Raw genomic sequence first — 23,166 nt, forward strand, 5'->3', positions numbered from 1 at the left:
ACATGCTGCTACTAGTAGCATGTAGCATCATTGCTATTACTAGTAGTAGTAGTCGTCGCACACTAAGTAACCACTACTAGACTCACCACTACTCATGTGGACTGAACATTGGGCAAACATACATAGTTGCCCGTGGCCCTGAAATTTCCAGTGGCGCCCAAACGTCTCATGAAAACTGATTATTAGCCATTCTTTGGTTGAAAGCAAATATTATTGTTTTAGTTTATCCATCTATCCACCCATCCATTTTCTTAACCGCTTGTCCTCACAAGGGTCTCGGGGGGTGCTGGAGCCTATCCCAGCCGGCTTCGGGCAGCAGGCGGGGTACAAAACTTCAAATTGACGAAGTTTAGACAAAAGGGGTTTTGGCCCCACTATGCCATAGTAACATTTTTCTTATGTATGATAATTTTGTGCACTAATATAAAGAGCCTGATGCACTAATAACTGCATATTACTAATGAGGCATTAGTTGACATCTTCACCTACTTAGTAATAGTATATGTTAACTACTGCGATTGGCTGGCAACCAGTCCAGGGTGTCCCCCGCCTACTGCCCAAGGCCAGCTGAGATAGGCTCCAGCACCCCCCGCAACCCTTGTGAGGAATAAGCGGTCAAGAAAATGGATGGATGGACATATACAGTGGTATGAAAAAGTATCTGAACCTTTAGGAATTTCTCACATTTCTGCATAAAATCACCATCAAACGTGATCTGATCTTTGTCAAAATCACACAGATGAAACAACAGTGTCTGCTTTAACTAAAACCACCCAAACATTTACAGGTTTTTATAATTTTAATGAGGATAGCATGCAAACAATGACAGAAGGGGGAGGAATAAGTAACTGAACCATCACATTTAATATTTTGTGGCCCCCCCTTTGGCAGCAATAACTTCAACCAGACGCTTCCTGTAGCTGCAGATCAGTCTGGCACATCGATCAGGACTAATCTTGGCCCATTCTTCTTTACAAAACTGCTGTAGTTCAGTCAGATTCCTGGGATGTCTGGCATGAATTGCTGTCTTGAGGTCATGCCACAGCATCTCAATGGGGTTCAAGTCTGGACTTTGACTTGGCCACTCCAGAACGTGTATTTTGTTCTTCTGAAACCATTTTGAAGTCGATTTGCTTCTGTGTTTTGGATCATTGTCTTGTTGCAGCATCCATCCTCTTTTTAGCTTCAACTGTCTGACAGACGGCCTCAGGTTTTCCTGCAAAACATCCTGATAAACTTTTGAATTCATTTTTCCATGAATGATTGCAAGTTGTCCAGGCCCTGAGAAAGCAAAACAGCCCCAAACCATGATGCACCCTCCACCATGCTTCACGGTGGGGATGAGGTGTTGATGTTGGTGAGCTGTTCCATTTTTCCTCCACACATGACGATGTGTGTTCCTCCCAAACAATTCAACTTTGGCTTCATCAGTCCACAAAATATTTTGCCAAAACTTCTGCGGAGTGTCCAAGTGCCTTTTTGCGAACATCAAACGAGCAACAATGTTTTTTTTAAGACAGCAGTGGCTTCCTCCGTGGAGTCCTCCCATGAACACCATTCTTGGTCAATGTTTTACATATAGTTGATGCATGCACAGAGATATTGGACTGTGCCAGTGATTTCTGTAAGTCTTTAGCAGACACTCTAGGGTTATTTTTTACCTCTTTGAGTGGTCTGCGCTGAACTCTTGGCGTCATCTTTGGTGGGCGGCCACTCCTTGGGAGGGAAGCAACAGTGCCAAACTCTCTCCATTTGTACACAACTTCTCTGACTGTCGATTGATGAACATCCAGACTTTTAGAGATGGTTTTGTATCCTTTGCCAGTTTTATACAAACCAACAATTCTTGATAGCAGGTCTTCCGACAGCTCTTTTGAGCGAGTCATGGTGCACATCAGACAATGCTTCTCATCAAGACAATTCTGACCAGGTGTGTGTTTTATAGTGGGCAGGGCAGCTTTAAGCCACTCATCAGTGATTGGGCACACACCTGACTTAAATTGTTTGGTAAAAATTGGTTTCAATTGCTCTTTAAGTATCCTTAGGCAGAGGGTTCAGTTACTTATTCCTCCCCCCTTCTGTCATTGTTTGCATGCTATCCTCATTAAAATTATGAAAACCTGTAAATGTTTGGGTGGTTTTAGTTAAAGCAGACACTGTTGTTTCATCTGTGTGATTTTGACAAAGATCAGATCACGTTTGATGGTGATTTTATGCAGAAATGTGAGAAATTCCAAAAGGTTCAGATACTTTTTCATACCACTGTATGTTAACTAGTAGAAATACATATTGCCACTAATTGTAGACTTCCTTAAGCACGAAGTTGTCAACTACAGTACAGTTTTGCAAATCTGAAAGTAATTGACGCCGCCTCTAAAACGTCACTGTACTCTAAATACCATGTAAATGAAGCTCATCAACATTTCTTGACCACCAAGATGTCACCAGAGCATAAAAAGAGTGTAAAGGAGTTTATCAGCAAATAATGGAGGATAGTTTTTTTTTCCCCTCCTTAAAATTAAAGAGTTAACAACGGATTGGATTAAAAAAAAAAAAAAAAAAAAAGCATTAGAAGCGCAATGACGGTACAACAGGGGTGTCCAAACTTTTTCATTTGAGGGCCACGTACAGAACATCAGAAGGATGCAAGGGCCACATAAAGTTATGAAGAAAAATTGTGTTTAGTCCTAAAAATTGTACAAATAATTTATGTGTGCTTTTGCATATTTAGAAAAATGCTACCGTATATAAACCAATTTATTTGTAATATAGCAGTAGGGTTATTATAGTTTTGGAATTTTTCATTTTAGTTAGTTTTTATTAGTTTTCAGGGTGGTCCTGTTAATTTTAATTAGTTTTAGTTCTTTAATAAATGCTTAGTTTTAGTTTAATTTTAGTTAGTTTCAGTATTAGTATTAGATATTTTTTTTTTAAATGTGTATTACTTGTACGCAATATTTGAAAAACAGCATGGAAGCGACGTCATCTGAAGGTGCTTTTCTATTGGCTGCGGCTAGATGACGTCACTTCTGTGTGACATACTTTCAAACGTCATTTTTCCGGTTTATATCAAAATAAATCTAATAAAAACCACATTTAAAATCTTCCCCAAAGGCTCATGCATTAAATTAATTACCAAAGACTAAAACGAAGGACATGTTTGCTACAATTATAGTTAGTTTTAGTTAGTTTTGTAAACATAAAATGTAGTTTCAGTTAGTTTTCGTTTTTTAAAAAACATTTTCTTTTTTATTTTATTTCTTTCTTATTTTATAACAATATTGGTTTTTGAATTGTAATTTTTTCATTAGTTTTAGTTAACTGAAATAACCTTTAATGGCACCTGTTTTTCGATACCCCCCTTCTTACTTTGACCATCTCCAAACATTTTTGTTTTGTTTATTTTACTTGAACTGAGTCAAATGCCATTTTTAGCATATGTCACGGGCCACTCAAAAATGGACGGCGGGCCGCAAATGGCCCCCCGGGCCGTAGTTTGGACACCACTGCGGTACAATGTATGTCATCTGAGATCATTGCTACTTCCTTTTAGCCATTTTATTACGTTCTTAACTCATTTCATTGCATCATCTGACCTCAATTGGAATAATTCCATCACACTACTGTTACAGTACCATTACAGTACTTTTCTTCTAATATGGCACCTTATGAATATATAAAAGATGTGGATTAGTTATGCTGAATTTGCAAATTGGCGGGGATTCATTCACTGTATCATAGTTTTGTGAATGCTGAGGAGCATTAAGATATTTTACCCTCCCATCACATTTCACAATTGATTCAAATCCTTACTTAGAACTGTTCATTTGACTCAGGACATGCTTGGGACTACACAATCCTATTTTTTTCACTCACACCTCTCTTTCTTTATTGAACTTCAAATTTCAAACTTGACATTTTAACACCTCAATTAACTCCTCAGTGTATGAGTTCAACATCAACCCTTTATTATGAACACTCAATTTCTTCATCATTTCATTTTCTATTTGCAGCTCTTTTATGCAACAGTCCAGCTCCCTTTTTTTGCAGTTTATCTTCAACGTTGAACGTTGAGTGCGCTGCCCTTCCTCTCCAGTCTGCTTCCACACTTTTGAGTGGGGGTCCTCCATCTCAATCTCAGGGCCGTGGTCGTCCCTCTTCCTCCACTAACTCGCGCTCAAAGAGACCCCCGAAGCCCGCAGCCCAGCACTGTCTTAACTCACTCTCCCACTACCCTTTGCAGGCACTTATAACCAAAGTCGGATTTGCACAAACGCTCAAAGTAAGTCTTCCTGTTATGTTGCAGGTCAAATTGATAAGTTTGATAACATATTTTTGTCAAAATGATGACCACTTTGTGTTGTGTTTTCCCTATGAAGAGCAAGAATGTGAGCTGAAAAATCAAAGCTGTTCTCCAGATCCAGGAAAGAAAACACCCTGCAAGCGAAAATGCAATGTAAACATTTATTCCATCCTTGAATTTCTTTCTTATTTTTTTTGGTTATTGTCGTCACTGCTGTTGTCATGTGTGGACGGATTAATGCTGTCATCTCTGTGGCTGTGAAGCGGTGTGCTGCATGTCAAGACTTGGGCGCTCTCCAAGAAAAAATAAACATGAGAAACTGCCACATTCTCAGATATGTAGAGGAGACAAGTTATGCATTTGAAAAAAGCCTTCTGACATTGTTTTATTGTTTGTTTGTTTGTTTGTTTGTTTTCAAAACACAAAGTATCCCATTGTAAACATTGTTTTTGGGAGGTGGTTCTAGTTCATGCAAATGAGTCACTCCACATCATAATGAGCGATTACGTTGGTTCAACAGTTTCGTGCACGTTACGAATGCAACAAACATCACAAAACCCTTTACACAAATGGTAAATGGTACTTTATTCAAGCATGTGTGGATTATCAGAGGCTAAGACTGGGAACACTGTTAGCCAATGCTAATCTATGTTAACCCTACAGCTCTGCTTACCTTTTGGCTTTGTCACGACTGGATTGCTTCCTGGATCTCAAAGGTTTGTAGACCTCAAAGGTTCTTGGGCCTTCAAGGGTCCCAGACCCAAAAGATTCCTGGACCTCAAAGGTTTCACACAGTGTAGTCCATTTGGTGGCCTACCCCCAGCCAAGCTGCTAAATCATGTGCAGAGAAACTCAGGGGCCTATTCACGAAAGCTTTGCGTCGCCTTTGCACGGCGCTAACCGGTAAAAATTGAGCAATCCTGGAGCGCCTAATTCACTAAACACGCGCAGATGGGGAAATCCGTCACTAAGTGTAATGCCAACCAGATTGCGCCACGGTGTGGTGGTGTTATTTGTACGTATGTAAATTAGGTAATTTGCATACATTTGACGCAAAACATGCCCACCCCAAAGCAAATGAGACTCATTGATATACAGCGTCAAATTCACTAACGCCAGCGCAAATAGCCACACGGAGTTTGCGTGACGCAAATAACGTTTATGGAAAGCATGTATTAACCTGCCGCAACCTCGATCCCGGGATCATGACAGCAGTGCGTGCCATTTGCAGAGAGAGAGAGAGAGAGAGAGAGAGAGAGAGAGAGAGAGAGAGAGAGAGAGAGAGAGAGAGAGAGAGAGAGAGAGAGAGAGAGAGATTTTTCTATGTTGGTTTAGGACAACATAGCGTAACCCGGGCTGATCAGCAATGGCGGGGAGGCATTTTACGATCATTCTTACGTGCCAGTTGCATACTGTACGGCCACGCCAACCTCTGAAAATATATTTTTTTAAAACGATTGCACCAATAAGTACTTTATGAATGAATGATGTCGTTGTCGTCCTCTCTGCTTAATGGCGCTCTAAACGCTTCCTCTCGGCCCAACCTCGCTTTCTGATAATGTCATCTTTCTCGCAACTGTTACTATAACAACCATGTTGTTGGCGCAAATCCATTGCCATGTGTGGTAAATCAGGTGCAAATTTGCTCCAAGCTGTCAGTTTTGTGGGCATGTTTGCGCCGGTATATGATTAGAGCAATTATGTCCTTAGTGAATAGTGAATAGGTGGGTAACTGGGCGCAGATTGCGGGTGCAGTTGCGGTGCAATATTTCGCGCTATTACCAGACACATTCTTAGTGAATATGACCCTCAGTGTGGGGGCAGGTTTATGTAAATTAGGCAAATTGTGACGACATAATACAGAAGGCTACTCGACCACAAAAATCACGCATTCTTCTCGTCCTCATCTTCGTCTCGCCAGGGCTTCATCACGGAACTTTCCAGAAGACGAGGCAGATGGCATCGTCAACATAGAGGTCCCAACCCCGTATCCCTTCAACCAGGGCCTGCTGTCCCGCGAGGAAAATGAAGGCGATGAGCGAGAGGATGCCGCTGACTTGTCTGTCACACCATCGGTACCCCAAACCTCTTGGTGTGAGTAATAACAAGACACACTGTCGAGAATATTTAGCACATTTAAGCAAACGGGCGAGTAGAGCGTAAAAAAAATGAAATATAGTATGTCTTCTAAATTTGACATACAACAGAGAAAAATTAAGCCCTTAATTGTCTCTTAGGGATGTAACGATAAGGGCAATATCGTGATATCGTGATATTACAACTGCCACAATATCATCGTCGTCATGTTCACAATATTTAAAAGGTTTCTATTTGTGCAGTTCTAGCACCCTCTAGTGGCTAGTTTATTAGTGCAATTTAATTTTCATTAGAGATGTTTTGGTCTTCTATGTTTAAAATCTATGCTAATTGTCAGATGAAGGGGAACCTAATTTGCTTGTGAAGCGATCAATGTGTGCTTGCATTATCAAGTAAGTGCCTCAATATTGTTATTAGAGATTGTAGGTGTTTTATATGCATTGTTGTTATATACAAAAGCACAATATTGTGCTTTTTTTTTTAGTATGAGCTCTTTTTTTCCCACTATTGTGATCTTTTTTAAATATGGCCAACCCCCCCACAATATCGTGGTGATTATCGTATCGTCACCTTCATATTATGATAATATCGTATCGTGATGTTTGGATATCGTTACATCTCTATTGTCTCTGCTCTCAAATGCTGTGGGCAAGTCTGCTGAATCTGTTGAAGCCACACCCCACTCACCTGTTAACTGTCAATCAAATTCCACGCATTTACTATGAAAATGATGGCAGGTTACACAATGTAAAACATTCTTAGCAGGCTCACCTTCCAAATTAAATAGTTACTGGGGACTATAATCATAAAATAAGCACTCAAGCCTACTTGGACTCATGATGTGACTGCCAAGCCTGGCACCTGATAACAGCGGGATGGGAGAATAAAGCTCAGGGCGAGACAGTTGGCTCTGCCCCGTGCATTAGTAACAATTTATCCATGAAGCCCTGCTGTCTCCGTTGTTTACAAAAATATCCAAAGTCAAATGCTTACCACAAAGGTGGCTTTTGTTACAGATTATCCGCCCTAACAAAGTCAATATATCTTCTTCAGCCCCTTCATTTGTGCAAAATGTAAATTACGATGGGGAGCAGACGACAGCGCTCCAGTGCAACCTTGCCCATATTTGGAAGTAGTTGCTTAGTGGCCTCCCAGGAAGTATCAGGAATGCTTTTTCCACTGGTTGGTATATTGCTGTTACCACTCTGACGTCACCCTGCCAACCCCCGTCCTATTGAAAGTAGGGATGTAACGATATAACGATAATGTCGTGATATGGCGAGATTAAAACTGACACAATATATCGTCACATTAAAAGCAGAACATCTGTTAAAAAAAAAAAAAAAGTCAGGTTGATTTCCATTTGTGACTAACAAACCCTAACCCTGCTTACCTTTTTGTTTTGAATATGGTTCTTTTGGTCAGGAGTTGGATCATCACAATATCTTTCAAAACGAAGCATCATGAACATGGTTTGATTATTGCTGACTTTTGTGGTTTGTTCAGCTATGCACTTTTGGATGCTGCACGCTAGGATGCAGCCTCTTCACCGTCGACAGACGCCTGCACCACCTGCGCTTTGCCCTTGCCGCCATGTTGGCGCGCCAACTGTGAAAGTGAGTCACACTGCAACCAATTTTTCCACAAACGGCAATAATCAATTTGGACCACAGTTGGTTCCATGACGGTAATCCAACTTCCATTTTGTTTCCAATAGTTTAATGAGCTTCATATTCATCTAATTTCCAGGAAAATACCTCAAGCATCATCAACTCTCAGGTCAAGTCACATTGCAGGCTCATCTGTCAAGAGTGGTCCCGGACCTGTGCCTTGCTACCGCTACCTCAACAACCGGAAAGTGCACCTCAGGGTACCAAAGTGCCAAGGCCAGCCAATGGTCACGCTTCTGGTGAGAAAAAAATCGTCCCGTCCTCTTAGCCGGGGCTCCAACTGCAAACGTCTTAGACAAGCGAAAAGGTGACAGTGACTCGAAACCTCTCAAGTGTCAACGTTTGAGCTTCTTTCCTTGCACCGAGTGCATCTCTTGGATGGGAGATGGTGCCATTGATTTGCTTTCATGTGCTCACGGCAATGGAAAGAGGGAGAAAAGAGTGAGTATATTTGTTGTTTATGTTTATACGTGTTTGCTAAGCTTCTTGGCATGCTGTTTCTCAGGTATAGAAATGATGTTCCTGGGTTAGTTTGGGGCTTGTTTAATTTGTTCACTCGCAGCCATTTTCACTGAAGCAACCCCCTTCGCTCCCGGCTGTTTTACTGGATTTTGACAGATTTTTGCAAGGCCCCCAGAATATTGTGTTCTATTGCTATAAAAACGTGGAGGAACATACCAAAGGAAAGACTAGAGTCTATTCTCTCATTAGGGGGAAGAAAAAAAATAAAAATAAAATATATATATATATATATATATATATGTTTCCATTTGCAGCAATTAGCAGACTATATTTAAGTTTCATCATTATTCACAAATCTGTTTAATACTGTGGGGAAAACAGCTTGTTGCAACATGACCTTGGTTGATCTCTTATACTCTGCTGCCACCTGCTGGCCGTTTTTGTAATAACTTATACTTAGACTTGACTTTATTGATCCCTTTGGGATGGCTCCCTGTGGGAAATTTACATTTCCAGTAGCAATAAGAACAGATAAGAAAATAAAACATAATTCAATCAATCAATCAATCAATCAATCAATAAATACATATATAATAATAATAATATAATAATAAAAAATATATGTTTTTTTTATTATTTATTTATTTATAATAATAAATAAATAAATAAATAAATAAATAAATAAATAAATAAACAAACTACCATTGCTTCAACCGTTCTCTTCAGTTGTGAGGTTGTATCAAAGCCTTCTGTATGCTCTAGTAAACATAAAAAGCGTATAAATACGTCTTTGGAAAACAGGTCATATTTAAAATAGAACGTATTTATACGTTTTTGGGACCAGATGAGTTAATCACCCAAATTGTTCGAAACCTTGACAAAAATCTGTTAACATTGCTTATTGAAACATTTTTTCTGCATGATTACCAAATCAAGCAGAAAGTAGTTCATATTAAAAACTACTTTTAACTTTTTGTATTTGTTTTACTTTGTCTCATACACCTGCTTCTGATTCAGGCTTATTTGGGACAATTATGTAGTAGTAGTAGTATTAGTAGTAGTAGTAGTAGTTCAAAGTTTGAGCTCTGGAATTGCCCAAAATGGCTGCTTCAAACCCAAAATGGCTGACTAATTTCCGGCATGGGTGCTTGAGACTTTTTTTTTTCTGCTTTCTGTTACGGTATACATGTCCATCGAATTTCCTATGAATTGTAAATGCTGTACGTGGGCCAGAGGCTAATTTTAAAAAGTTTATTTTATTTTTTTTTTCCCAGAGGGCACGACTGAGGGAATCCTCCCAAATGGCTGATTCACATAAAAATGGTTGATTTCCTGATTAATTTTTGGGCATGGATCCTTGAGACTTTTTGGTTTTCCTGACTAACATAAAAGGAGAGCTAAGCTAATCGAACAGCATGTTTGTTTATTATGGTGATCCTATTAAGATACGTGAGTAACGTGACTACTATTCAACAGTGTAATAAAAGTGAGTAGCTGTTGGTCTGACTACGTTTGTGTTTTCTTCACTGCAGGCACAAAAGATGACGGAAAGAATCTGAAGCCAGTCATGAATGGTATGAATGCTTGTTTACTGTCTGACTCTATGCACATGACTATGCCTGCTTATTGTTACAACGATATCTACAGTCAACCCGAAAGCTATTTGCAAGTTAGGGACCAAACCAGCCAACCAAAAATTAGCAAATGGGCTCAGGTTGACTGTACTTTTCTTAATATCTCAGCGGATGGATATAAATACATCTCAACAACGTGCTGATGAAATTAAACACATGTAGGCCTATTTATTTACTTTTTAGAAAGTTAAGTCAAAATAAAGGCCACAAGAACATCTAAAGAATTTCTTAAAAAAAAAAAAAAAAAAAAAAAAAGAGCATCCTTTCTTCTAGGAAAATAAAAATGCTATTGCTGAATAAATCCTTGTATTTTCCCTGCTCGTGAAATGTCTGTTCGTCCGTCCGTCCGTCCATAAATAAGATGGCAGACCTACTAACACTAGAAAAAGACCAAGATTCAACTGCTGCATCCGTGTTAAATGTGTCCTTGTCTAACGAAACAGCTGTCAGTTCTGACACTAGAGGTGCTACATTATATGATCCTGGCGAGCGGGACTTCCTTTTTGCACCGACGCGGTAGAGGTGCCTGAAATACTCTGCTGGTTTCACCCTCAGAGCACCTTTAGAAGGATTACACTGACGGAGCGCAACATATATGGGACTTTTTTTCACAATAGTATCACTTCATTATGTAGAATTGCTTCACAAAGGGTGGAAGTGGTACGTGAAAAATCGCTTAGTTCAATGTTCGAACTACAGTACATATTTTAACAGTGGCTTAAATTTTAATTAATCAATTTTTAAGTACAGTTTAGATTTGTGTTCTAGAACGGTTTACTTTTAAACATTTATTTAGGTAAAATTTGGTTTTAGTTTGAGTGCATTACATTTTAATAGAATTATTTTCCCATGTAAGTGCAATTTTTCCCCCTATATTTGAGCACAGTGTTAATGTTCAAACTGTATAATGTTACTGTGGCTTTTAGTAATTTGAAATATACTTTTTAGGAATAAAACCTCTGCCTTATTTTTAATGAGCACCATGCTAACTGTAATATTTTATATATTGTATAAACAAATGTAATTTACTAATTTACTATCTGGAGGATGCAACGTGCCTGAAGTGAAAACTCACCAAATTTTGCACGTGGATCTTGGGAAGAAAGTTTTTCAAAGTTTGTCTTGCAATCACCATGAAATATGCCCCAGCTGACTCGTAACCAGTCCATTGTTAGTTTCTCACTTTTTCCATCCAGTTTGTGGAAATGTGCGCTTGCGCTCACAAGTACAAGTGGATATTTGGAACATTAAATTGACTGTCCGGGTACATCACCGATGCACTTGGAATTAACACGGACAAAATGGAAACGAGCCGTGACGCACGTGAGTCATCAAAAACAACGTGGCTGTAGCACGATGTGTCTTTTTCTCATGAGTCACACAACACCACAATAAAGCCAACTGTCTCAGCCAGGCCATGACAGTTGCCTCCACCACTCCTCCAGGAAATGAATATGATGATGCCCTTTTGGGAGGCTGGAAAACCTTAAATGTTCATTCGTCAAACAATAAACGTAGCATACTAGATTGGTCACCAGGAAATGCCAGAGCATATATAGTGGATATCAAAAGTCTACACACCCCTTTGTGATATGTAAAAATGAGACCAAGATGCATCATTTAAGAAAATGAATTAAACCATTAATGTGACTTATAGGCTGTACAACTAAATTGGGGGGGAAATCATTTCAAGATGCCATCCATCCATTCATCTTCTTCCGCTTATCCGAGGTCGGGTCGCGGGGACAGCAGCTTTAGGAGGGAAACCCAGACCTCCCTCTCCCCAGCCACTTCAACCAGCTCCTCAGGCGGGATTCCAAGGCGTTCCTAAGCCAGCCGAGAGACATAGTCTCTCCAGCGTGGCCTGAGTCGTCCCCGGGGCCTCCCGCCGGTAGGACATGCCTCTCCAGGGAGGCGTCCAGGAGGCATCCGAACCAGATGCCCGAGCCACCTCAGCTGGCTCCTCTCAACACGGAGGAGTAGCGGCTCGACTCTGAGTCCCTCCCGGATGACCGAGCTTCTCACCCTATCTCTTAGGGAGAGCCCGGACACCCTGCGGAGGAAACTCATTTCGCTTGTATCCAGGATCAGCTCGTGACCATAGGTGAGGGTTGGAACGTAGATCGACCGGTAAATCGAGAGCTTTGCCTTTTGGCTCAGCTCTTTCTTCACCACAACGGACCGATACAGAGTCCGCATCACTGCAGACGCTGCACCGATCCGCCTGTCGAGCTCTCGCTCCATCCTACCCTCACTCGTGAGCAAGACCCCAAGATACGTAAACTCCTCCACTTGGGGCAGGATCTCATCCCCGACCTGAAGACGACACTCCACCCTTTTCCAACTGAGGACCATGGTCTCGGATTTGGAGGTGCTGATCTTCATCCCAACCGCTTCACACTCGGCTGCGAACCGCTCCAGTGAGAAGTGAAGATCACGGCTTGATGAAGCCAACAGCACCGCATCATCTGCAAAGAGCAGAAATGCAATGCTGAGGCCACCAAACCGGAACCCCTCAACGCCTCGGCTGCGCCTAGAAATTCTGTCCATAAAAGTTATGAACAGAATCGGTGACAAAGGGCAACCTTGGCGGAGTCCAACCCTCACCGGAAACGAATCCGACTTACTGCCAGCAATGCGGACCAAACTCTGGCAACGGTCGTACAGGGGCCGAACAGCCCGTATCAGGGGGCCCGGTACCACATACTCCCGAAGCACCCCCCACAGGACTCCCCGAGGGACACGGTCGAACGCCTTCTCCAAATCCACAAAACACATGTGGACTGGTTGAGCGAACTCCCCCGCACCCTTGAGGATCCTGCCGAGGGTGTAGAGCTGGTCCACTGTTCCACGGCCAGGACGAAAACCACACTGCTCCTCCTGAATCCGAGATTCGACCTCCCGACGGACCCTCCTCTCCAGCACCCCTGAATAGACCTTACCAGGGAGGCTGAGGAATGTGACCCCTCTGTAGTTTCAAGATGGGAAATAATAAATTCCTACTTAGTCCAATTTTAAACCCATACTCAGCAAGTTGACATCTTTCTTCTTGAGTCATTGTTACTTGAATAACATGAATGATGATTTCGTCATGGCCTGGGTCGCATGCGCCAGAGTTCATGACCTGTTATGTGTCTGTTTAGGTACTGATGTGACAAGTGTTTACAAAACGTGATGTTCGTGATGTCAACCTTTAATCTTTTAGGTGATGTCTGGACCTTATGTGATGTTGTTCTTTAGTCCTTTACGATTCACTGTCTGCAGGTGCAGTATGTGAATTGTGTGTGGTTTGCCCAATTATTGTCCACCTGTTCTGTGTACTGCGTCTCTGGGTTTCTGCCTCGATGTGAATAAATGGAGAAGATCTTATTTGTGTCTACATTTGGGATCCAAACCTTTCAGTACACAACAGATTTGCTTTCAGAATTATCCATGCCAAATATGTTCACACCACGAGTCAGACAAAGAAGTGCTTCCCTGCATTCAATATTTATTTGCTGGAGGTTATGTCTTGTTATTGTCATGTAAGGCTTACACAGCGTAGTTATACAGAATAAAATGTATAAACAGTGACTCTATGCATGACTGCAAAAGGATATAGGTTAGCTATGTTTTGTTTTTGTTTTTTTTGTCTACCCATGTCCTTATTTTGATGCTACACTTGCCTCTGTAAAATGTCTGATGGATCAACTTAGACTGGATTTACATTGCAGATCCAAGGCTTGATTCCCACTTAATGCCCACTTTCCATGTAGATTGAAGTGATCCCGTTTGACAGTCTTTACATCCACACAAAACAATACACAAATTGCACTTTATAACAACACCAGGCAGTGACACAGAAGTAAACAATTAATATGAAAGGATATAGCATTTACTAAGGCCTGGGTTTCGCAAATGTAGTATACAGTGGTGCCTTGAGATATAAGTCTAATTCATTCCATTAAATTACTCAAATCTCAAATAATCTTTTCCCATTGAAATAAATGAAAAGCCATTCATCTATTGCAGCCTCCATAACAATCCAACAAAATGTGTGTACTGTACTGTAATAAAAGAAAATAGCTCTCTATATTATTTTAGTATATAAACAGAGTAATAACAGTCCATTAAATACGATTAATTCATTGTGACTGCTTCTGGTGTGTGTGACTTGGCCACCAGAGGGCAGTAGAATACAGGCATGAAAACAAACGAAGAAGACTTTCACAACTACTACTGTGACTGCAGTAATGTTATTTTTTTTGTAGACGATAATGAAAATATGTCCGTGACTGTTATATTTTGTCTGTTTACATGTGTTGATACTGCACTATTTCTGTTCCATTATGGTTTGCTGATAGGGTTATAACACCGTGACTATCCATGCTAATTGTTAGCCCGTCTATGACGTTTTGCAATGTGTGTTAGCATTAAGCTAGCGGAAGGCAACGTTGTGTGGTTGTAGCAGGTACATATGCTACGGACGATGGCTCAGTTCTTGAAAAACTCACAAGTCGGGTCACTCGTATCTCAAGGCACCACTGTATTTGCATCATATTTAATGTTGTACAAACTGCTAATGTAGCCATTTAGACAATATTTCATGTTCTATACTGTACACCTCTAATGTAGCAGATTTACATCATATTTAATGTCTTATACTGTACACTTGTAATGTAGCATATTTACATCATTTTTAATGCCTTATGTTTGCTTTTCAATGTGTTTGTGTATGTTTGATGACATTAAGCTAGCATTGACGTGGTATATCCCACTCACACTGGCGGCCATCCTACACGTATCAGATTCCCAATCTGAGGTTATCCAATTTCTTTTTTTCTCTCAATGCTGCCAAGGCACAAACCGTAATGGTCACTTGAGAGCAAAACATGTTTCTTGGTATCACTTGAAGCGTGCAATGCAAATCCAGCCTTTGTCACCTATTCTGCCTCTTCTATGGATGACTCAAGGTCGGTGACTGGCAATCTGTCCCATGTACTGGATTAAATGTACAGTGCCCCCCCCCCCCCCCCCCATATTCACAATTCGGTACTTGCTAATTCACCTATTGGTGGATTGTTTTATTTATTTATTTTTTTTAAGGGGGGGGGGAACCAATCCTCTATTATTTGCTAAATATATGTCTAATGAAGTATTGTTTGGTACGATCTTGTGGCAACTTGGTATCAAGAAAATATGTTGACGTACGTTGGGGAGCTTCATGCTTTGCCACTACCTTGTGGCATCTACAAGCAATTACAGTGGTACCTTGCGATCCAAGTTTCATTGATTCTGTGACCCATCTTGTCCCCACTTCACTTATGTATCAAATCAATAATCCCCATTGGGATAAATTGAAATGCCATTAATCCATTTCAAGTTCCAAAATGTTTTTAAGAAACATACGAGGTGTGTATTGAAAAATCATTTGAACAGGAAAATCATTTGTTGATTTAAAAGATATAAGTGCATTGAATCTAACCGAATGCACTGATCTGAATATATGACTGGATAGCCGATAGGCCGAGACTGTTGAGGTTGCGATGCCGCCATATTGCTCCTCCCAAGAAACGTTTCTCGGCATCCTATACATTTACATACAGTATGGAAATTCGAGAACATTTGAAAAAGTACTTAGCAGAAACAGGATGATTTACGATGTTGTAAATTTGTTAAACATAAACAAGAGTACTTCAGACATTTTACATCTTGCCTTAAATACATGTATAAATGATATGCTTAATGATGTTTACATGAAGACACTTGTATATTTTTATTAAAGAATTATAACTGTAATTCAACAAAAGATGCCTCTGCCAGATCTAATATTGGGGTTTAAGTGAGTGATAAAAGAAAAAGGTGGTCTTCAAAGCAGCTCATACCGTCCACGTTTTTTTTTTCTTGTTTTTTTTTTTTTTAAACTTCTTAACAAATAGTGACCATCCCTTCCCTAAAGTACTCCCTGTGAAGAAGACACCAGTTTTAATACTGTGTTCCAGTGATGGTACAAAAAGAAACAATTTTCTCATTGAAAAAAAATCAGTTTATGTAGTTTGATCGTACATTATCGTGGATTTATTACCTGACCAATATATCGATAATCGCGGGATCGTCATTTCATGAGATAATGGTTATCGTGAGCCTTGTATCACATATTGTATCGTGTGGTACCCAGCGGTTCCCACCCCGAGTTTATGCAGTAGTCTGCTCCCGAGATGGGAGGAGCAAGATGGCTGCCAAATGACTTGCACAGGCGTGTATGGGCTATCCAGTCATATATTCAGATCAGTGACAGTGATAGGATCATATGTCGAGAAACGTTTCTTGGAAGTGGGAATATGGCGACTTTAAGAGTCTTGACCTATCGGCTATCCAGTAATATATACAGATCAGCGGTTCAAACAAACTCGCAAAAAGTTTGAACGTACTTGAAGGCTAAATGCTACAAAGCACATTTTCTCATAATGCCAAAGGGCACATGCACAAGTCAGCACCAAGTTGCATTATGGGAATAAATGCAGAACCTAAATCACGCACTGACTGCAGATATAAAAATAAAAATTACAAATAAACGTTTTTGGGATTTTTTACTTAATTTTTAAACCTATGTGGGCCAAATGCTTTACAAAAGTGTTTGTTTTTTTCACTTGTGCAGGTAATGCATCGTGGCATTATGGGAAAATATGCTATCTTTGTCGCATTTAGCCTAAACGTACGTTCAAACGTACTCGCCAGTCAAAAAGGTTTATTCCACAATGGCAGTTCCATGCTTCTGTATTGAAAAAAATGGTTGGCCATTTCCTCCGCGTTTAGTTTAGTGTTGGTGTCAGATTCAAGCGCCTTGTGAGTGTTTTCATTTTGATATTGTGTAGTTGACTTTTTGTTGAAAATGCACCACAGTAGCCGTCATTGTCCCTGTTTCACCCCCACCACTCGAGTGCCAACATATGAAGGTTCTTGTCATTTAAATTTTGTCTCATGACACAAAGCAAAACGGTTATGGCTAGGGTGAATTTAATCAATGATTTTTTCTATTTGCAGCAAGGCTTGGGGGGAACACTGTACCTATGCTACTACTGTATATGTTGTAGGCGAGAAGCAATTGCAAACATTGGCGTAGTATCATCTATCACATCCTGACCTGAGTGTCTGTGTAGATCCTCAGGCATCGAGGTCATCCTCAAAAGTGAAATGGAGGCAACCAAATTCTTGAAGAGTCCAGTTGCTTCCATTCAACTTTTGGTTGTTGTTTCAACAGTCACCTCCATCACATCCTGAGACGTCCGCTCTTTGTTCCTTCCTTCACAGTATGTCAATCAATAAGTGCTACACATTAGAATGCTGAAAAAAAACAAAACAGTCCTGCTTGTTGTTCCTCCTCGTGGCCCTCTCAGACCATCATGGGCGTGTCCGAGAAGACGGAGCTGATGGACTCGGCGACGGACTTCTTCCTGCTTCCTTTCACCAGCGAGCGAGCCTCCGCGTCGGGCTCCTCATCATCCGGATCCCCGCTGGGGTTCAGTTTGCCGTTCTGGCCCCGGGCCTCCTTGGCGTCCGTGAAGACCACGTGCCTGTTGAGCGCCGAGGGGTCCCCCCCGTGGGTGGGCGTCACGCTGAGCACGGATGAGCGGATGCTGTCGTCTCCCCGGCCTTTGCCCTTGCCGGGGCAGCAGAAGCAGCGGCACGGCGTCAGGTAGAGGTAGACCAGAACCAGGACCACGCTGGCCAGGCACCCCACCAAGGTGGTGTACGCCGTGTTGAGGGTCTCGCTGCTGCCGTGCATGGTGAAGTTGTGGACCTTCAGCACCACGTAGATGGTCTCGTTGAAGTACTCGCTTGTGGCGAAGCAGGTGTAGGTTCCAGAGTCCTCGGAGCGCACCGGACTAACTCTCAGGCTGCCGTCTGGCAGGACTCTGGCCGTCTGGTTTCCGCCTGGAATCACAGAGGAGGGTCCGGGAAGTGTCCAGGTCTTGAGCATGTTCCTATGCTTGGTGTCGCAGCCCAGGATGAGCGTTTGCTCCAGAAAGGCTTCCTCTTCCGCCTCCTTGAAGGTACTACAGTTCATGCTGTCGCCACTCAGGTCAAACACATCCACGTGGATCTTATGCGGGCCCGGCAGGACGCAAGTGAAGTTGTCTCGGAAGTCCACGACGGAGTTGAGCTTGCGCAGTTCCCAGTGGGCCACCAGCGTGTAGAGGTCACAGTGACACGGCAGCGGGTTGTTGTGGAAGTAGAGTCCGTTTCGTAACCAGGCGGGCAGCGCTCGCATCTCGTCCAGAGGGAGCCTTTTGATGTTGTTGGACGACACGTCCAGCAGGCTGAGCTTCTCCAGACGGGACTTCTCCCTGATGAGCTCCACGGGGAATCGGGTGATTTGGTTGTGGCTCAGGTAGAGCTTCTGGAGGTTGAGCGTGGTGACGAAGGCCGAGTGGTCGATGCGGGTGATTTTGTTGTTGTACAACAGGAGAACCTCCAGGTAGACCAGCGGCTCAAAGACAAACTCCTCCAGGTGCGGCAGGTTGTTGGAGGACAGGTCCAGGTAGCACAGATGCTTCACGTTTACGAAGGCCTCCAAAGACAGGAAGAGCAGATTGTTGTGGCTCAGGATCAGATTGCGCAGTTTCGGGAGCTTCACCGGGGTCCACTCAGACCTCAGCCTCACGATGTCATTGTGGCTGAGATCCAGGACGGCTGTGTAGAGCGGCAGCCCCATCGGTACGCTGCTCAGGTTCATCTTGGAGCAGCTCAGGATGTTGGAGGCGCAGATGCAGGGCGCTACCGACGCCCCGCCGGGAAGCCACAGGAGGCCCACGCACACGGCCAGGGAAAGGACCAGTTCCAAGCAGTCGCTTCGGGGCGGCCGCATGTTGGCTGGCTGGCTGCCGATTGGTTTCTACGCTGGAGAGTTGGGCTGTGATCTCAATCCCGGAAAACAGTTGCTGAAGAATTCCGGGACACTGCTTAGTGGGGCTGGAAGCAAAAAGAATAATTTCAGCATTACATCTGATCAAGCTCAGAAGGTCACTATAGAATTGGAGGACATTTTGTGTCCAGTTTGACATTTTTATTACAAAAGTGTGTGTGTGGGTTCTTTTTTTTTGTTTTTTTTTTTTTTTAAAGATTTCTTCTGAACAGGTTTTAAATTTGTACTGTTCAAATTTTATTTATACCTAAAATACCAGCTGTGGTTTACTGTATATCAAAACAAAAATTGAGAAAAAAATAACAAAAATGGTAGAAACAGCATGAAACAAAAATAAATAACCCCAACAACCACCCGCAGCTGCCTGTTTCGATATATCACTTACAATCAAGGTTATTTTAGTAAACAAAAACTAATTAAATAACTAAAACTCGAAAAAAAAAATGCTTTTTAAAAAACGAAAACTAACTGAAACTACATTTTACGTTTATAAAACTATTATTATAGCGAAAATGTCCTTCGTTTTAGTCTTTGGTAACTAGCATGAGCCTTTGGGGTTGATTTTAAATGTGATTTAAAGTATATTTATTTCGATATTAACTGGAATTAGGATGTTTGAAAGTGTGTCACCAGAAGTGATGTCATCTATTAGCACCCAATACAAAAGTATCTTTAGATCAGCCGAAATAAAATGCTAGGTAAGAATTTTTTTTTTTTTTTTCCTTCCATTTTATCTTGGTGTTTATTAAATACTGCACACAAGTAATACACCATCCATCCATCCATTTTCTTGATCGCTCATTCATCACAAGGGTCGCGGGGGGTGCTGGTGCCTATCTCAGCTGGCTCTGGGCAGTAGGCGGGGGACACCCTGGACTGGTTGCCAGCCAATCGCAGGGCACACAGAGACGAACAACCATCCACACGCACACGCACACCTAGGGACAATTCGGAGCGCCCAATTAACCTGCCATGCATGTCTTTGGAATGTGGGAGGAGACCGGAGTACCCGGAGAAGACCCACACAGGCACGGGGAGAACATGCAAACTCCACCCAGGAAGGCCGGAGCCCGGACTCGAACCCAAGTCCTCAGAACTGGGAGGCAGACGTGCTAACCACTAGTCACCGTGCCGCCACAAGTAATACACATTTAAAAAAAAATAAAACAAAACTAAAACTAAGCATTTTTAAAGAACAAAAACTAATAAAAAAAAACTAAGAACCACCCTGAAAATTAATTAAAACTCACAAAATTAAAAAACAAACCTCAAAACAAAATAAAAACAAAATGAATATTCCAAAACTATAATAACACTTTTTACAATTCAGCCACTCATTCTTGTCTATAGTTATAGAAGAAAATCAGAGCTAAGATTGTTTTGACCAGCTAGCATAACAGGTAACACATGCTAGCCATGAATGTACTTGTCACTTTTATAAGTGTAGATTTAAAATCGCATTCTTACTGATAAAATGTACATGTAGCACTTCTCCCAGACGTACTGGTACAACCATGTGCCACACACTGTGGCATTTTCGCCGTGGAGAAATTAGAACATAATGTGAAAATGCTGAGGAGAAATCAATGAATTCAAGTTCGGCGCACTTAGCTAGTGGCAGTGTAAGATGGCGGCTTCACTTCTCGCTACGGCGAGTAGATGACATTCTAAGTCCACGTACTTGAGTGAAAACTAACATTAGCATTTATTTACAAAGTAAATGTAATTTGAGTTGTGTTAAAATTGGTATTAAAAGTATATCTTTATTGAAATTAATTTAGAGTCATATTTTTTAAATACGTCTTTTCAGGTGTGAGAGTAGTGCCAAACACAGCAAGTATTTGAGAAATAAAATGTCAAAAAGTGTACTGTTGATGGATGAGCTGGATAAGTCACCTGTTATGTTATCTTAAAAACATACCCATCCCTGGTCCTGCCTCCCAGAAAGTGTGTTTTTCAGAAATTGTACTGCAATTCTGGAATTATCCCTATAAGTGACCAAACACATCAGTGAAGATCCAAAAATATAGTGATAAAAAAACGAACAACATAATCACATTTTGTATTAATAAATAAAAAAATGTACAGCGCCTGAATGTATTCAAGTCTTATCAGTGCTCCTTGTGAGAAAAACACGTCCTCCATTCATCATCTTGTCCTTCCATTGACAGCGCACGTCACGTGCTCCACATCGCACATCCGCCCGTTCATTATTTAGGCTTCGAAGAATAGCACCCCCCCAAGCCCCATCCCCTTTCCCCTCATCATACTCAAATTCGATTTGTGGTGCAGCCTCGAGAGGGGCTTCCGCTGAGGAAGAAAACAAGCAAGATGGAGTCGCTTACCTTCACCTTTGAAGCCCCCCTTGTCTGTCGTAGCATGCGGATGTGCCCCCCACCCTTCACGAGATCTCCTTGCCAATGTTATTGTGGCGCTGCGGTGCTGGCTGGTGACGCGTTTGCGCCATAGGAAGTCCGAGCCGCAAGACTGAGGATGAGGATGATGAAGATGCACGGAGCATGCGCACACGCGATCGTCCGGCCAGCCTTTAACAAATTACGCGCAGTGGTGGGAAAATGCTCACACGCTGTTGTAGCCTATAAATAAATCAATCAATAACAAAGTTATTCTTTTAAAAGTCTTTTTAAAAATAGAAGTAGGGCTACTTATTCAACTCCTAAAGGGATACTTAACTGACATCACATAGTGCTTAGAGCTCAGGTAACGACCAATCACGTCTCACCTGTTTTCTGGGTTTGGTCATGTGACATTCGCAAACTGAGCCATGATTGGTCGCTACCTGAGCACACGTGTCATTTTTAGTCGACAACGTATGTGTTTTGAAAGGAATTAATTGTACATGAAAAATAATGAAGTTACCAAATTCATTTTAGACAAAATATTAACTTTTAATTGCTGAAAATGGTTAAATCAGTGTCCTTTTTAAAAAGGCACTGCAGGAAAACCCCTAAAATAATTACTTCAAATCAAAATGGCTGACTTCCTGTTTATTTTCAGGCATGGCTTCGAGACTTTTTTTTGTCGGTCATGTCGCTAAGTTCAAGTGCTTCAGTGGCTGTTTTTTCCCCCAAAACGTTTGGTTGAGCCGTGGTAAAATGTCTCCAAATGGTGTCAAACACTAACGGGGAAGTCAAGTGCAAAACGCTAATGACGGTCACTCAGTGGAAGCGCGTTGAGGCGTGTCTGAACTCGGTGCCCGCGCGCCTTCGGCGAGACGGATCTGAAAGTGATTCGTGCTGTTTGACTCCACTCGCTGTTTCCAATGGGCATGCTGTTGCCAGGCAACCGCCGCCCGTGGCCTTTCATGCGCCGTTTAGCTCTGAGGTGGGCTTTTGTGGCTGCGATCGGAATCGTTCTCACATTACATATTCAAAGCAATATCAAGTGGTAATGCCGTTATTCCATTCCAGTGCCCCAAAAGTAACTTTTTTTTTTTTAAATTAACAAAACTATGACTTTGCAGTATTGTTCGTCATATACTGTAATAATATAATTACATTTGTAAAGAGTGTTAAATGATTTGTGCATCTTGATTATTTACCGGGCATTGTGCTTTTCATTCTGGTGTGCACGCCTTGGCCACCAGGAGGCAGTATAAACTCACAGAAATGATTCATGGCAGAAGTAATTTTTATGCATTTAAATCTATTGGATTATTTAAAGGTTAACAGTGGCTATCCCAAGTCTTGACTGGACAAATGTGAATTATAATTAATCTGTTAAATCAACAAGGTGGTCCGATTTTTCATTTGTACTGAATGGAAAATACTTACACAAATGAATTATTTTGAATAATTTGGTGTATTACATATGATAAATAAAATGTAATTCAAACAATTATATGCTTTTCATTTTGAATACATAACCTGATAATTATGCAATTCAAACAATATACTTGATGTATTTTAAATAAATACTATCATTATTACTTGGGGTAATTATACTTTATTAATACCAAATACATAAATCTGAGGATTATGCATTTCAAATAGGCTTTATTACACTAATGAATATGTATCACATAAGTTTTATTTGGTAGGTTTGTGTTAAAATTATGTAAAAAAAAAAAAAAAA

The 23,166-nt window shown here is 41.3% G+C and overlaps 1 protein-coding gene across 1 annotated transcript; it reads right to left on the reverse strand.

Moving 5' to 3' along the window:
- Positions 1 to 13,636: 13,636 nt before the first annotated feature.
- Positions 13,637 to 21,729, reverse strand: amigo1 (adhesion molecule with Ig-like domain 1). The gene is made up of 2 exons (XM_077514216.1): positions 21,417 to 21,729; positions 13,637 to 19,118 (listed from the first exon to the last, which is right to left on the reverse strand). The coding sequence occupies exon 2, from the start codon at positions 19,012 to 19,014 to the stop codon at positions 17,539 to 17,541; it is 1,476 nt and encodes a 491-aa protein (XP_077370342.1). The 5' UTR covers positions 19,015 to 19,118; positions 21,417 to 21,729; the 3' UTR covers positions 13,637 to 17,538.
- Between the last annotated feature and the right edge of the window lie 1,437 nt (positions 21,730 to 23,166).

The sequence above is a fragment of the Festucalex cinctus genome, chromosome 2 (assembly GCF_051991245.1).
Source record: "Festucalex cinctus isolate MCC-2025b chromosome 2, RoL_Fcin_1.0, whole genome shotgun sequence".
Classification (NCBI taxonomy): Eukaryota; Metazoa; Chordata; class Actinopteri; order Syngnathiformes; family Syngnathidae; genus Festucalex; species Festucalex cinctus.

Bases quoted from the DNA above. Each gene is read 5' to 3' on its own strand.
- amigo1 (XM_077514216.1), bottom strand. From the start codon at position 19,014: ATGCGGCCGCCCCGAAGCGACTGCTTGGAACTGGTCCTTTCCCTGGCC.